The sequence below is a fragment of the Trichosurus vulpecula genome, chromosome 3 (genome assembly GCF_011100635.1).
Source record: "Trichosurus vulpecula isolate mTriVul1 chromosome 3, mTriVul1.pri, whole genome shotgun sequence".
Classification (NCBI taxonomy): domain Eukaryota; kingdom Metazoa; phylum Chordata; class Mammalia; order Diprotodontia; family Phalangeridae; genus Trichosurus; species Trichosurus vulpecula.
In genome coordinates this window covers 330,958,569-330,974,704 of record NC_050575.1, presented here as the reverse complement: position 1 = coordinate 330,974,704, position 16,136 = coordinate 330,958,569, and the positions used below count along the sequence as shown (strand labels likewise).

Genomic DNA, 16,136 nt, shown 5'->3' with positions numbered 1-16,136 from the left:
AAAGCAGTCAACAAACGTTCATCAGGGTTTATCGTTTGCCAGGCACTGTGGCTGAAAGTGGTAAGCCAAGAAAGGCAGATACACATTTTTTGCCCTCAAAGAGCTCACATTCAAATAGGGGAGAGAATATGCAAACAATTCCATACATGTAAGATCTATACCATGTACACAGATGGTATCTTAGAGAGAAGGCCACCAGCAGTAAGGAGGTGGGGAGGAGGGGGTATGCAGTATGGAGGGGAAGGGGAAGATAGAAATCCTGATTGAAAAGCAGCTGATTGTGGTAAAGGAGAAGCAAGCCAGTAACTAATTTTTAATGCTCAAAGAAAAAAAAATTAGGGGTATTATATTGATCCATTAAGTATGGAGATGTGTCCAAAAGGCACTGATAGGAAGTCTGAAGCCCCTGTTTCATCCCAGTCTATGGGAGTTACTTAGAGATGGGGGAGGAAGGCAGAGGCTCTATTCCTCAGCAGTTTGTGGGTTGTGGCAGGAGCTGTCCAGGACTTTGGCTTAGGAGAAGTGTATTATGGACATTCCAGGTTGGAACTCCCCATATTTCTCCACAGACACACTGTTATTCATAAATATCGGTTAGTTTCTGGTAGTACCATTAATAAGTACAAGCAATCTATGATTTATGTACACCTGACTTACATTCCTTGCAGACATCTGGCAAGAGCAGTAACTCCCCTTCCCTCCTTGCTGTTGCTTCCTGGGAATGCCCCCAACTCAACCCAAGTCTTGCTGTCAACTCGACCTCAGGACTGTTGTGGTTAAAGCCTGCCCATGGCTTGATCAGAGGTGATGAGAAGAAAGGAGATGGGAGAAGAGGAAGGCAAACATTAATTTACTACCTTCACCATTTTCTCTTGCTCTCTGATGGGTACTTAGGCACTGGTCTTGTTTGTAGCCTCCCTGGCCTATCCTGTCTCTTCATCTCCATTCCAGAGGTTCTGTCCTTGTTCAAATCAAAATTTTTAAGCAGCTAATACCTGCTAAAATGGGGATCCAGAAAAATAAAAGTCCCTGTCATGTGAAAAGGGAATATAACAAAGTAATTTAAGCAGAGAGAGAGAGTACTAACAAATGTGTGTGGGGGGAAGCTTCATGTAGGGTGCCAATCTGAACTGTGTTTAGAATGGAACTAGGGAGAGAGGGATAAGAAGGAAGTCCATTTCAGGCACATCGAAGCACTTCTGTGAAGGCACTGTGAGAGGAAATGGAATGTTGTTTATGAAGAATAGCTAGTTTGATTAGAAAAGAAAGTTAATGGCGGGGGGGGGGTGTAATAGAAATAATACTGGAAAGGCAAATGGGAACCTCATTGTGGAGTAGAGGGGCTTCAAATGCCTTACTGAAGTTTTGTATTTCAACCTAGAAGCAATAGGAAGTCATTGATATTTGGGTTGAAGTAACAAGGTGAAGTGTGTTTTAGGAATCTCAGTTCAGCAGTTATGTGGAGGGTGAATTGGAGTGGGGTGTGATTAGCATTAGGGACACCAATTAGGAGACTTGTTAAAATAATCTAGGTGAGAGGTAATGAGTGTCTTGAACTAGATAAGAGGGAGAATAGAGACTGAGTGTAGAGAAGGAGACAGATACAAGAGATATTGTGGAGGTAGGATCAATAAAACTTGGCATCTGATTGGATATGGGGATGATGAAGAAGGAAAAGTCAAGGGTGAGTCCAAGGCTGCAGACTTTGGCAAGTAGAAGGGTAGTTGGTTATGTAGTCAACAAAAAGAAGGAAGTTTGGAGGAGGAATGAGTTTGAGGGATATACAGTAATTTCTATTTTGATATGTTGAATTTGAGCAGCCTGCAGGATACATCCAGTTGTGGACATCCAGCTGGCAGTCCTTTATCCCCGAATTTTGTTCTTATAATGGAATGTCTGGGATAGACTGAGTATGACATTTCCCCCTTCCGAAATAGGGATGTTTTCAGTTCTTCTTGTACAACAAGAGACCTTCCTCTCTTATGTATGTCTTTGTTTTTTCTTGTAGGGTCTAATTGCCAGAAAAAGAAGAGCTGAGCATAAACTAGAGCCATTTTTTTTATTAGCAGCAAAAACCCTCAGAAAACCTTAGAAAGGTTCTATGCAAAGGTTCTATGTAATAATAATTTATTAATTATTATTCCTAGTGGGGCAGGGAAAGAGAGAAGTCCTGGTTGGAAATAACAGGTAGTGGTAGTAGAAAAGGAAGAAGGGAGGCCAATGCTTGGTATTGTGGAAGAAAAGGAATGACTCACAAGCAAGCAGGGATTGACCACAAGATTTATGCAGAATTATTTATCCTGTAAATAGGCCCCGGACCACGGTAACTCCTTACCTATTTGAATATACTAGGGACATTATATCTCGTTATCCATTGTCATTTCATTAGAGTGCATGATCCTTGAAGGCAAGAACACTGTTTTTGTCTTCAAATAAATGCTACTTGATTGATTGTCTCTAGACTGTTAAAATAGCTCAAAATGCTGATTGATACAGTTTTGGTTGACAGAGGGCAAGATAACATCATACCTTGTAAATTTGTCAAGGGCAAAAAAAAACCCCCAAATCTTGCCCTGTTGCTACATTACTTAAAAATTGGACCAAAAACCTAAGTGGGTGAGGGAGTTGGGGGCGGAGGGGTGATAGCAGTGCCAAGGATAGGTCAAACAATTTGATTTTTCAAGAGCCAAGGTCAGGGGGTGGTACATTTTTGGCACTGTTTTTCCAGCAACTAGCTGCTGCCCTAGTGGCCGGGGTGGTTCAGAAAGACCACACTCTGCCATTAGCTGTAGTCACACAGTTCTTGATGCAACTGCACTGCAACTAAGGGCAGTAATTTAAGCCACAGGCTCCCAGGGAGTAGCCCTGAGCTGTGTGCTTTCAAAGAGTCACTGGCTGGGCTGTAATGGGGGAATTGGCATGCGGGAGCTCCCTGCTGCCATTTCTGCCAGTAGGGATTGGGGTAGAGTGCCAAGGACCCTGTAGTTCCCACACCACCACCACCATCACCACCTTTGCACGGTGGGAGATGTGTAGGGTGGCAGGAAACCCCTTTCTGCCAACCCCTGCAGTTTCCCCGAATCATCTTGCCACAGAGTGAAAATATCTAAGTAGGGAATGAAGAGACACTTTGTACGTATGGTTGTGTAAAAAAGCATTAAAGAAAAACCAAACCCCAGATTTCTGGGATCCACTGAAAATGGAAAACACAGTCAACTCATTTTCATGCCAATTTTTAAAAGCTCCTGTGCCAGCACTTATTTAAAGCATCTTATGCCCTAAATTTCAGATCCTGATCCTTTGAAACAAAAATGAAAAATAGTGTGTCCACTTGAGTCACAGCTGTGGTTGCACCTCATTTCTTGGGTACAGCTGACTTTCAGTGCACCTCACATCTGCCTGTGCATTTTTTATGATACTTCCCAATACAGAACCAATGCATGCAACATTGCACCAGCCGAGAAACAAAAGGGAGAAACTCCTCCCTTGCTTCAGCTCCATTAGTCAGGAAGATTGTATGGTGAATGGACAGGTCTCATCAGATGTACAGAACTTCAGGGTGTCAAGCCTGATGAGAACCTGGGCCACAAGGCCATTCCTTAATGTACTATTGTAGCCACTAAGTAGGAACCTTGGTTGACACCTGCTGAGATTCTTTTCCCTAGAAATACTGTCAGTCTATTGGCCAAATAACCTTGAATAGGCAAAAGTTACCTTTTTTTAAAAAAAAAGTTACTTTTTTTGTGTAACTATTGAACATATGTACTTTATTACCATTTTACGATGTTTATATTTTAAAAAATTATAGTCATTAAGTCAATTGTTAATTTTTCCTTTTTCTGTGAGAATAGTACATGAGCAACTAAAAAGCAGTTCATTTTTACTTTAAAACTTACGCTCTATCTCATTCCATTAATATAGATCACTTTATTTCAGTACTTTTGAGAGCCTGGAAAACATTTGCCTTTGGGCATTTGGGTTTTCTGATAGGTGACAAAGAACTTGAAGCTATAAAAGAAACTTAGCAGTTTTTCACAGAAAGAAATGACAATTTTAACAAATGCTTTTCAGGTGAAATTGCCCAGTTTTTGGCATGTGCCAATGGTTTAGCATATGATGAAAAGCCTAACTATCAAATGCTAAAGAAAATCCTGTTGGATGGATTGGAATCAAGTGAAATACTCCACAAAGGGCTACTGGAATTTTCCGCTGCTGGATATACCAGAAGTCCAAGTACTTCCTCCAAAGATCAAAAAGTAAGTAATATGATCCTTAGGAGTCAGTGATTACGTTTTTATGAAACTTTTGTGCCATAAGAAGCTGATTTAGATCCCAAAATGAGTCTGGCCCTGAAATTTCTTAGTCATTAGGTCTGTTGATTCCTGTTTCCCCTCATTTGGCCCAAACTCAGGATGTCGTCTCTCAAGGAAGAAAACTGCCACAAGTAGTTTTGATAAAACCATAGTTTCTTGAGTCAAAAAAGTAGGACCTGTAGATTATTAGTATCTTGAAGAAAAACCCGACCTCCTATGGTTAGATTAAAGGGAAAGTCGCCTTTATTGGTCAAAGCATTGAATTCACTTTCAACGATTTGTCTCCATATTCCTCCAACAATTTGGCCAGTTTTGAGGTGATGATATTCTTGGATTCAACTAGATTATTTGTATGCAGTGTTGCATGATGATTTTTCTAGAATGACATATTAAAAACAAAACAGACATCATTTTTATGGTTCTACCTCCTACCCTCTGTCTCCCCCTTATTTTTTTTTTCAGTCTTGAAAGCTTGGGTAAGTAGGTTTGAAAAATAAAAAATAAAAAGCGACCAAGATTGATGCCGTTAGTGAGATTACTGGACCTGCAACAAACTATCAGTCCTGCTCCTTCAATGAAACCACTCTTATGCAAAAGACCTGTTTCTTCTCTGATGCATGTGCAATAAGGCAGGGTCAGGGTGCCATTCATTTTTAATATTTCTTGTGAACTTTGGATCATCACAAGTGTATATGAGCCAAGAATGCAGGATGCAAACTAATGTGACTGATAGGCTGCTAGATGAATGGTGAGTCAAGTATCAGTGCACAGATGGTTCTGATTTGCTGAGTTTTGTAGCTGCTGCAACTGAAGACATAAAATATCCTTCTAGTCATAAATTAGCTCTTTGGAAGCAAAACCTTGGCACCAGAGCTTTACAACCTTCAATTAGTAGGGAAAGAAGTATTTGAATGACTGTGGTATTGACATCTGTAGGCCTGCATAGTAATCATTCCTAATAGAAGAGAATATCTGTTTGAGGAGGTTTTGCATGGCTAATTAACTACCAGTGAGAATATGTAATTTTTTCATGATCTCCTGATTGTCACCTTTCTCTCATGATACAATTACGTTTTATTGTAGCAAGTGGCTCACAAACCAATTGTCAGCACTATTTACGTATTGTGGAAGGCAGAACAAAAGTTCATGTTTAATAAAAAGCCACTGGATTTTGATCTTGGTAATTACTGAGACTTATTTTAACAGTTTTATTGACTTTTGTGTTTTTATCACTTTTGCAACAAAACAGAAAAGCCATTTCATTGACATACATTTCCCTTGCAATAATGGTCACCACTTAATCTGCACTAATTTAAGCAGCTTTTTCTCATTTTTGTAGTTTTTCAGCTTAGTAAACTTAATTGAAATATAAAAGCTAATATAAAAAGTGGTATCTGTATCCTCCCTTGATATAAAAATTTAGATTATACCACCATAATCTTTATTTTTATCAAGAAAGTCCAAAGAGTTTTTTATATTTTGTGAAACCACTTTTATAGGGAAAGAATAAGAGTATAAAATTCTTTATTGTTAGGTGCCTCAACCTGAAGTAATATTTTGTCTCTTTGTTCTTTCAGCTTAGAGCATTTAGTAATTATGAGGCAAAACAAAAACATTGATGCGTAAGAATATCGGGAAATTAACTAGTATCTTATAAATAATACACATTAAAAACAAAATTTACTATCATTTTAGCCTGGATATAGTTTTTAAAAATATCTATCATATAGAGGTATATAAACAGTGGTTGACCAAGTTTTTTTTTTATTAAAGAGTATTTCTTAAGGGTTTTTCTTAAATAAAACTTTATATCAAAGATTTATAGCATAAAATATTATATACATATATACGTATATATACACACGTGTGTATGTGTGTGTGTGTGTGTGTGTGTGTGTGTATATATATATATATATATATATATATATGTATATGCTCACATTTAGGTTAAACAAGTTAATATACAACCGGTAGCATTTTCATCAAGCAGTGAAGCATTTTTTTTAATATTTTAAACTTTTTAATTTTCATTTTTCCTTAAGATTTGTTGAGTACAGACTCTTTCCCCTGATGCAGCTCACAATTTTTCTCTAAATGGGGAAGTGCTGTCTGTGGCATTGAGAAAAATGTGCCCTGCCACATGGGAAGTTGCATGGCCTCATGGATAAATTACCAGGCTTGGAGTCAGGAAGGAAGACCCAGGTTCAAATCCTGCCTCTGACGCTGTCAGTGTAACCATAGGTATATCACTTTATCATTCTGAACCTGTTTCCACATCTCTAAAATGAAGAAAATAATATGGTATCATTCAGCTCTGATTTGAGAAGCTTAAATGATCCAGTGCACATAATACTTTGCAAACTATAAAGCACCATGTATATTGTATCAGAGGCAGAACTTGAATCTAATCTTCCTGGCTCCAAGGCAGGAGCTCTATCCGCTAAAGCAAAAGGACTCTATTTTCTTACTATTCCAGAAAATAAATTAGAAAATTTCTGGCTAAAACTATGACAATATAAGAGACTGATGCAAACTGATCATAGGAAAGTTTCAATGATGGGGAATTTGTGTAACAGAAATCCTGTAAAAATCTAGGACTGTCACCCCTTGTCACATGGTACCACTTGTCCATACTGAATAGATTTCAAACTCTTAGGTTCATTGTTCTTAGGATATTTTTTGCTCATAGACCACTTGGGTGTAATAGAAGAAGACAAAAAGGTCTGTGGATCTTTCTGCTATAAAAAGCTGTTTTCTTCCAAGTATGTGGAGGAGTGACTGGTTTTTTAAAATTGTTTCTTTAATGATACATTTTAATTAGCTATTAGAAAATAGCCCATCATAAGGAGTATCTCGGGGGAAAAATGTATGCAGTTCTTGAAAGGGAAAAGTGAAGAAGTCTGTTGTCAGTTATCCAGAATTAATAACACAGCTGGAAATTCCAAACAGTGCTGCATATTTTGAGTAAAGCCACCCAACTGGTCAGAAGTGGACAGATAGGCTTTGCTGATTTTTCACAGTAGACCACAAGTACTCAGTGGACCTAAGGGTGGGGAGAATGCAAGACCCCACAATATTTGTGTTTTGATTATCAAAAAGCATTAAATTTTGTAGTAAAATGCAGCCTTAGTGGCTGTCCTCCAGCAAGGTATATATCCCATGCATATATTAAAGTCATGCAAGATTTCTTGCTAGATTCCGAGAAAGAACTGTTTGGTGATCTTCCTATTAGCACTATCAAGTGAAGGCATAAACAAGGAAGCATTTGCTCAGCAAATGTATTTATTATTGTCAAGTTGGCTGTCTGGTCAAGTGCCTAAATGAAAGAGGGATTCCATATACAGCGAAGAAGTCCAGGAGATCCTGTTTGTCAATGACTTTATGCAGATTACATCAGTTCCTTGATTATTACATGATCTACTTAACAGAGGCAGCTAGGTAGCGCAGTGCATAGAGAGCTGGACCTAGAATCAGGAAGACCTGAGTTCAAATACAGCCTCAGATACTCACTAGCAGTGTGACCCTGGGCAAGGGATATAACTTCTGCCTGCCTAAATTTTGTTACCTGTAAAAGGTTAAGATATTTGTAAAGCACTTTGCAAATCTTAAAGCACTATAGAAATGCTAGTTCGGTCCATAGCCACTCAAGATCACGCTTACAGTCCACACAAGGAAAAAATTAGTGGATAATGCATATTGCTCTGATTATGCCCCATGCAGTTAAATAGCCCATTTCATTAGTTTTTAACATAAATCCTGGATGGGCCCTGCAGATGGACAATGAGTAAGTCCAAAAATTGAGTAAGAAGAGTGAAGATTGGAACGAATTTAAGAAATTGTTCAGTGTTTTCAAGAGAACAAACTGTTCTCTGATACTAAAAAAAATAAGAACTCCTGACCTAGAGAAAGGTATCCATCTTTTAATTAGGCTCTGTGAAGAACTAATGAAAGAATGAATCACAGGATAAGAATGACAAAAATCTCAGGTGTAACAGCTCTTAGAGGTTATTTTCTCTGACTGGTACCTACAAGTCTCGTCTACCAAATCCCTGATGAATGGCCATCCAATCTTTTCTTTAAAACCTCAGTGGAGGAGGCTATGTAACATGTTTTAAGGCAGCCCGCTTGACTTTTGGGCAGCTTTAATTATTTGGAACTTTTCCTTTACATTTATTTGAAACCTGCATCTCTGTAACTTCCCCTCACTGGTCTTAGTTCCGCCCTCTGAGAGGAAGATAATAAATTTTAATCTCTCTGCTATTTGAAAACATACATTATATTCCCCATCAGTGTTTTCTTCTCTAGGCCATGTGTCCAAAGCTCCTTCAGTCTTTGCATCACATGATCAGAGGCTACTTCAACATTCTGGTTAGTCTTCTCTGGGTGCTATGTAGTTTATCAATGACTTCCTTCTTCTTCTAGTTTCTTTGTAACCAGTATCCATATTCTCTTTTAGACTCTATTTAGGACCAGCTGGATTATCCCCCTCTGTACCTCCTCCCCACCCTTGCCACCCCAATCCACCTGCAGAAACAGAGATTTAAACTAAATCTTAGGGAGACGTTCCTACCAAAGAGAGCTGTCCTAAAGTGGGGTAGGTGGCCTTGGGAAGGTGTCCATCCCCTGATAGTCTCCCCCAACCCCTCTCACCATGAAGGTCTTAAAGAAGAGACTGGATGGCCACTTATCAGATATAATTGTAGATGGGATTTGTAGGTACCACTTGAAGGTAGCAACTATCATCTGAGATTATTATAGGGTAAAGGAGACAGTGAAGGGAGGGGGAAGGAACTGTACTCCCATACATTAGGCTGGCATCATCCTCCCCTTACCTAAAATGCCTTTAAAACATACACTTTGTGATGTAAAGGCTACAAATAGAGTATCTAGGGGAAGCAACATAAATGATAAGTACAAGGTTAATTTGATGAACAAGGTGGCAGTAAATCTCATTCTAAACCCCATATTATAAACGTTTTGGCCTATCATTCTCCAGTAGTTTTAAGACTGTATGTAGTCACTCTTGTGTTTTTAGTAGCTGGTCTATTAAACAAGATTTTAACTGGGAAATGGAAAATTATCCACATTTAGGCTATATTTGAATATATAACTGCTGACATTTCTATGTTTTAGTGATTTACAAAGCGCTTTAGATACATCATCTCCCTTGATCATATGGAAGTTTCATGTGGGGATTTTTTAACTAGTAGTGTACTCTTCAGTCATGTAGCTTTTGGGAAAAACTTTTACTGTTTTCAGTTTCAACTTTGTGGGTCCTTCTTTCCTATTCCTTTCCCTTCCCCTTATTTTACCTGCTTGGTTTTATTAAGGAACTCTCTGTCAAGATTACTTCCTTTATGGTTTGTGCCCAAATTCTCATTACTGGAATACAGGTTTTTTTTTTCTAGGTTATACTCCTTCATCAGAGTATGTAAGCCCACATTTAAATGTCTCAAGTCATTGAAGGAGAGCCAGACATGGGAGCAATAATTAAAACCTTGAGTTTTCGGCTGGTGATGGTTGTGTATTTGTTTCGCACATTTGTTTTCTTGGTAGTGGAACATTTTGTATGAAAGGGTGGAGTGATATTGATAAAATAGTCCCTGAGTAAATTGGGAAATGCATTTCCAAAGTGCAAGTAGTAAAAGGCTTGGGGATACCATCCCTGTGATAAGCTGGGTCCTGCTGCAAAAAAAAAAAAAAAAAAAAGATACAAGATGTTGTTGTGACAGCTTAGACCTATACACAATATGCCAGCATATTTTAAAGGGGAGGAAGGGGCGAACACCAAGGACTTGGCAAAAGAGGCCAAATTGTGACTACAAATTGAAGCTTTGCTTGCCTAGCCATTGTAGTTCATTCTGTTTTGGCACTGGTGCCTCCATGATTTCCCCTTTGTGATGTTCTCATCTCTTGCCCCGTATTTAATCCCTGCACTCTCAGCTGTTAGAGGTCTAAAGCTGGTGCTCTGCCTTACACCATGCTTCTACTCTCCCTTTCTCTGTGCATTTTGGGGGCACCACGTCCATATTAATGCATGCTTGAAAGATGGTATTAAGCACCCCAAAACATAGCCCACAGTAACATTCTCTGTGGGATGAAAAAGAAACACCCTTGCATTAGTCATGAAACTTGTAGAGCATATCCCTGGTACTTAAGATCAGATAATATAAACTATTATTTATATTGCTAAAAGATCAAATCACCTATGTGAAAGGGAGTAGTCATCATCTCATTTTAGACTTTAACATTAATTAGGATCACTGCAAAGGTAGAAAACTAAGATGTATTTAATTAATAAGAATTTAAATTTCAAAGACTTAACTGGATTCACTCCCAGCAAAGGTTAATAATGAATTCATGTGCAGCTTTAAAATATGACAAACAGTTTTCTGTAAAAATGCCTTTTTTTCAATATGCAAGTTATCTTTAGAGATGACTTTTGAAGAGAGCATACAGCAGCACTAATTTTAATTGGTCTTGTCTTATTGATGAGGAATAGATGGGATCCTGCCTGTTACAACAGTTTTTCCTCACAATGGTTTTTTCCTTACTGTCCATCTGATGTTCTCCTTTTAATTTTTCCTCCTTGAAATTTACCAGATTTACATGCATACCCTTTGACCTAGCAACATAACTGCTAGGTCTGTATTCCAAGAGAGAAAAAACAAAAAGGAAAAGGACCTATATGTACAAAAATATGTATAGCAGCTCTTTTCTGGGGGTAAAAAGAACTAGAAATAGAGAGGATGCCCATCAGTTAGGGAATGGCTGAACAAGTTGTTGTATATGATTGTGATGGAATACTATTTTACTGTAAGAAAGGATGAGCAGGATGCTCTCAGAAAAACCTGGAAAGACTTGAATGGGCTGATCCAAAGTGAAATGTACTGTGTACAAAGTAAGAGCAATATTGTAAGATGATCAGGTGGGAATGACTTAGCAATACAATGATCAAGACAACTCTGAAGGGCTTGTGATGAAAAATGCTATCCAACCTCAGAGAAAGAACTGATGGTGTCTGAATACAGATTGAAGCATACTTCTTTTTTTACTTCATTTTTCTTGAGTTTTTTTGTCTATGTTTTCTTTCACACATGACTTATGGAACTGTTTTGCATGACTACACATGTATAACATATATTGAATTGCTTGCCTTCTCAATGGGGGGGTGGGGAGGGAGGGAGAAAATTTGGAACTTGGAGTTTTAAAAATGAATGTTAGAAATTGCTTTTACATCTAACTGGGGAAAAAAAATATTAACCATAAAAAGGGGTGGGGCAGAAGAAATTTACCAGGTTTAGAATTTTCAGGGCTCTAGATTAGAATGCATTTTTTCTCACATGTGACAGTGTTTTTTCATTGTACATTGTTAACATATTTTAAATCAACAGGCTAATGCACCCAAGCCAATCACAAAACAAGTCAACCAAGTTCGAAGCAAGTCAAAAGAAGAGAGAAGTGCTGAGTCTCATGTAACCCAGAGACAAGTACAAAAAGAGGAGAAGCTGGGTGGATTGATTAACAGTGAAACAGCTCAGGTAAGAGGTTTTTTTGTTTTGTTTTGCTTTTCCCTTAATGTTGCATTAGAATATGCCCTTTGGGAATAAAGACATTTTATTTGCTCCTGAGAGCCAAGGTTGTGTGTTTTTTTGTTAAATAAGAGACAGAAAAATATCCAGCTGATCTAATCAAAGCAGCTGACACTGGTTATCATAGAAGCAAGATCAGAGAGAGTACATACTGTTTCCGAGTGCTGTTTTCTTTCATTATCCCAAGAACATAACGAAGTGCACTTTATTTTTTTAGGTTATGAACTGTTAGAAACACCCTGATGTAGCCTGTACTCTGGAATCAGGATCTCACAGAGCTGACCCTTGTAATCACATGCAACTAGGTTGTAGCCTTGTCAACAGTGCTGCATTTTGCACTGATGAATGACTTACAGACTTACTGCGCTGGTGGGTGTTTGACTTATCACCCTTCAGCAGATGACTGGTTCAGACACAACATCTATTACTAACCCTTCTGGACAATAAGAAAAGGCAGAATTAAAATGAGGTCTTTTTGAACTTATTCACACAGGTGGGTGTCTGCACTGAACAAAATGGTAATTCCCTTAAACTCTTCTTAGTAGGTGGCAGTCTGTTTTGAGCTGACTTTGCTTTTATATGTAAGGAAAGATAACTCACTGAAAACAGATGCATCTGATGATTTCTAGTTATCGCTATTCTGTTACCCCCTCCCACCCCATGTGTTTTTTGGCTTGTCAAATAACTGCTTTTATTGTTTTTGCCTTTAACCAGCATGGCAGAAAATGGCACTGGTGTTTGCAGAAGTAGCTCTGAAGTGTGTATTTTCCTACCCATCTCTGGACCATGATTGCTGTAACTCTGGTGCCTTTCAGACATTGCTCTCTAATGTTCCTAAAGAATTTATTTTGATTCTGGAGTTTTTGGTAGGGAAGCCAGACAAGTTATGAGAATCCAGGACCCTCTCTTTAGGGCCTTTCTATTGCTGTTTACAATTGGTACAGTAATACAGGAATCCAGTAAAAATAACGGATAGAATGCTGGGCCCGGAGCAAGGAAGACCTGAGTTAACATCCAGCCTCAGGCATTTACTAGCTGTATGACCCAACCCTGGGCAAGTCACAAAAAATAAAAAAAAAACCTGCCTCAGTTTTCCCAACTGTAAAATGGGTTGTGAGGAACAAATGAGATGATATTTGTAAAATGCTTAGCCCAGTTGCCTGGCACATAGTATGTACTCTATAAGTATTACCATTGTTATTATTTCTATTAAAGTGAGTTTGTTTTTGGCATTCTGCTCTTTACTTTGAATAAAATTATTAAGAGTGGTACTGCACACTTGAGAAAGTAACAGTACTGACTATTTTTGTTAAATGTGAACATTGGAAGAGATGGAAGGAGTAGGTCTTGTAGTTTGATCTTTACTTCTATGTTGCATGATGATTGGTAGGCCAGGGCAGAAAAGTGAAGAAGAAAACTTGGCTTTTAGGGTCATTGTCAAAAGGAAGTTTCTTTAAATCCCAAAATCTGTGACTAAATTTCACATTGTGATTGTAAAGTTAATTAATATATACTTCATATTACTCAATGCAGATACACGCCTACATTAAATTCAAAAAGAGATCATTTTAATTACGCTTTTTGTTATTGGCAAATGAGAGAACATATGTAAAACATTATAAAATGCTAGCTATTATTATTATTAGATGTATCTGCTTTGAAAAATATTAAATGTAAAAACAAAAGATAGCAATAAGATGTATTTTAAAAGAAAATTATTAAGTGACTCAAAATGGCACAATTTCCTTACTTTGTTGATATGGTTTTACTGAATGCACAATTTAGCTTAAATGCAGGTGAAGGCAATATACTGCTGTGTAGATACATTATATTCTTCTTAATTAGAGGTATTTTACCCATTTTGGGGAGGAACACGGAATTTTAGCCCTTCGGAGTGACTTTGCCACCACCATCTTTACCAAAATAAGAATAAAGATATTTTAAGGCTCTATTAATTTATCGGTGTGATCATGAATTCCTATCCTGATGTAAGTCACAACCTCTTCAAAATGTATTAGTTATATTCTTAGAACTAGAAGTAACAATTCTTGGGGAATTGCTCTATCTAACCTGATGAAGAGCCTCTTAGAACTTAAACTAGACTGGTTCTTGGCTTGAAAAATCTATTAGAAAAATTAGTACAAGTTTAGAGGTCAGTATATAGTGGCTTGACTTATGACTCCAGTGGTAAGAAAATGTACAACTAAGCTGTTTTAATAACAACCCAGAACATCCCAATCATAATCTAAACTGGGAAATGTAAGTAAAAGATAATTTCTTAAAAATAAAATTTAAAATAAAAAACATTTAAGATGAAAACTTTTGAAGTTTTTATGTATGATTAAATGTAAATCATTCCAATATAAAAATTAAAATGTACAGAATGGTTATCTAGTATTATGACATGCATGTCCACAAAATAACCACATGTATTAATTTTAAGTTCTGTATTTCTAGTAATTGTTAAGTATATTCCCTATGTCGAAAACCTTAACAAAAAAATTTAGGATATTAAAAAACAGAAAACACATTTTCCCGCCTCTAAATTCTCTATAGCCAGTCTCTTTATTTGGAAAGTTTTGGGTGAAAATTTTTAAAATCATGAAGATAACTTTCTGTATAATCATTTCTTTAGTTTTAGTATAAATATGTCAACTAAATATGTATTTATTCTTCCATAGGAAAGCACAATGAGAAGACACAAACATCAGCACCATCAAGAATTTCTGTCAGGAGTAAAAAAGCTCCCCAACGAAAGCAGCTATGAGCATTTTTCAAGCTCATTTCATGGACTAAATCAAGATTTTCCTAGTCCAGGTATATCCAGGCAGCATCCATTTTCTTTTACACATGAAGTGCCCACTCACCTCAGTACCAAGGCTATGGACTTAAAAAAATATGAGAGTACAGGGTTTTGGTCTACTGTTTCCCAGTTTACACTCAGTGAAGAGACCAAGGCAGATGTGTATCATTACAGTTTAACCATATTTTTTCTTTTGATTTTAGTAGTGCTTTCTTTGTATTTTCTTTGAAGACATCCACTAAATTCCTTCTGGTTATCTTCTTAATTTTGTCTTCTTTGGTAAAGAAATGTTTCAAGTTCTTGTTTCAGGGTTTCCTTCCAGACAATTTCAATGTAATTGGCTTGGAAGAGAGAGAATACTTTTTAAGTACACAGAACTTGCAAAAATAAAACCTCTGAATTACAGAAATGGTGTAATGTTTTATTTTGAAAAACAACTCACATTTACAAAATGTTTTATAGGTTACAAAGCACTTTCTTCCCAACAACCATAGGAGAAGATAAGTTGTATTATTGTGCCCCATTTTATAGATGAGGAAACTGAGGCTCACAAAAATTAAATGACTGCCACAGTTTCATAGCTATTAGGTATCTTAACCAGGACTTGGATTAGGTCCTGACTCCATGACTAAAGCTCTACAAATTACTGTGGGCCTGAGTTTTATTGTTGAAAACTATAAAAATATTTTATAGTTGTTATAATTTTTCAGAGTACCAAATGTCAATTTGAAACTTTGATGATAGGTAATTCATTTTATACAAAAGTCAACTAGGAAAACATTTTCAAAGTGGTTATAGTGTTCTTTAATTGATGTTATTTTAATGTTTTATTCAGTTAGCTATAGTTAAGGATATTTATACTTACCTTACTACAGTATGGGCATTCACCAAAGATGATGTTAAAACTCTGTCTGCTAGTCAGCAGACCTCTCAACCACTGTAAAGATGAGAGAGAGGTTATAGATTATAATCAGTTCTAGAGCAAGGCCAATATTCAAAATAGCCAAAAATAAAACTTTTCTTCCCCTTTGTAAGGAACTGAGATGTTGTATTTTGGCACACGAACATTTTCAGTTGTATTAATTTTACTTTGGAAAGCAAATACATCAGGAGCACAGTTTTAATAGTCTTCTTATAAGGTCTGGAGATGGAGGTTCACACTCTGTCATTCTATACTTTGGTAAGGGAATGACATAAGTTTTAGAATCACTTTTGTGCACTCTGTGGTACCTAGCAAACTGATTTAAGAACAGTGGTTGTGAGAGAGTTACAGAAATGCCAATACCTCACTGTGGTGTTCATGGTAAAAAACAAAAAATATTCTTTGAGTATCAGCTATTCCCTAAACTCGATGTGCCATCTCCTTTGTGCTGCCTTTTCGCAGGCTGTATCCCATATACGGACACCTTTCCTTTTCACCTCTGCCGT

The 16,136-nt window shown here is 37.2% G+C and overlaps 2 protein-coding genes across 5 annotated transcripts in view; one reads left to right on the top strand and one right to left on the bottom strand.

Annotated features, from left to right (window-relative positions):
* Positions 1-15,117, top strand: part of VRK2 (VRK serine/threonine kinase 2) — an 89,870-nt gene extending 74,753 nt beyond the window's left edge. For 2 of the 4 annotated variants that reach the window (XM_036751919.1, XM_036751922.1), the window contains 3 exons: positions 4,072-4,256; positions 11,708-11,854; positions 14,587-15,117. In XM_036751919.1, coding sequence (XP_036607814.1) covers positions 4,072-4,256; positions 11,708-11,854; positions 14,587-14,937 — 683 coding nt within the window. In that variant the 3' untranslated portion in view covers positions 14,938-15,117. Of the gene's footprint in view, positions 1-4,071; positions 4,257-11,707; positions 11,855-12,398; positions 12,424-12,619; positions 12,938-14,586 lie in introns of those variants that run through there. The other 2 variants (XM_036751920.1, XM_036751921.1) reach the window with 2 other exon arrangements.
* FANCL (FA complementation group L) overlaps positions 15,014-16,136 on the bottom strand; it is a 78,987-nt gene continuing 77,864 nt past the window's right edge. The window contains exons 13-14 of the mRNA XM_036751923.1: positions 15,574-15,645; positions 15,014-15,049 (exon numbers count right to left, since the gene is read on the bottom strand). Of these exons, the coding sequence (XP_036607818.1) occupies positions 15,014-15,049; positions 15,574-15,645 (108 nt within the window). The remainder of the gene's footprint in view (positions 15,050-15,573; positions 15,646-16,136) is intronic.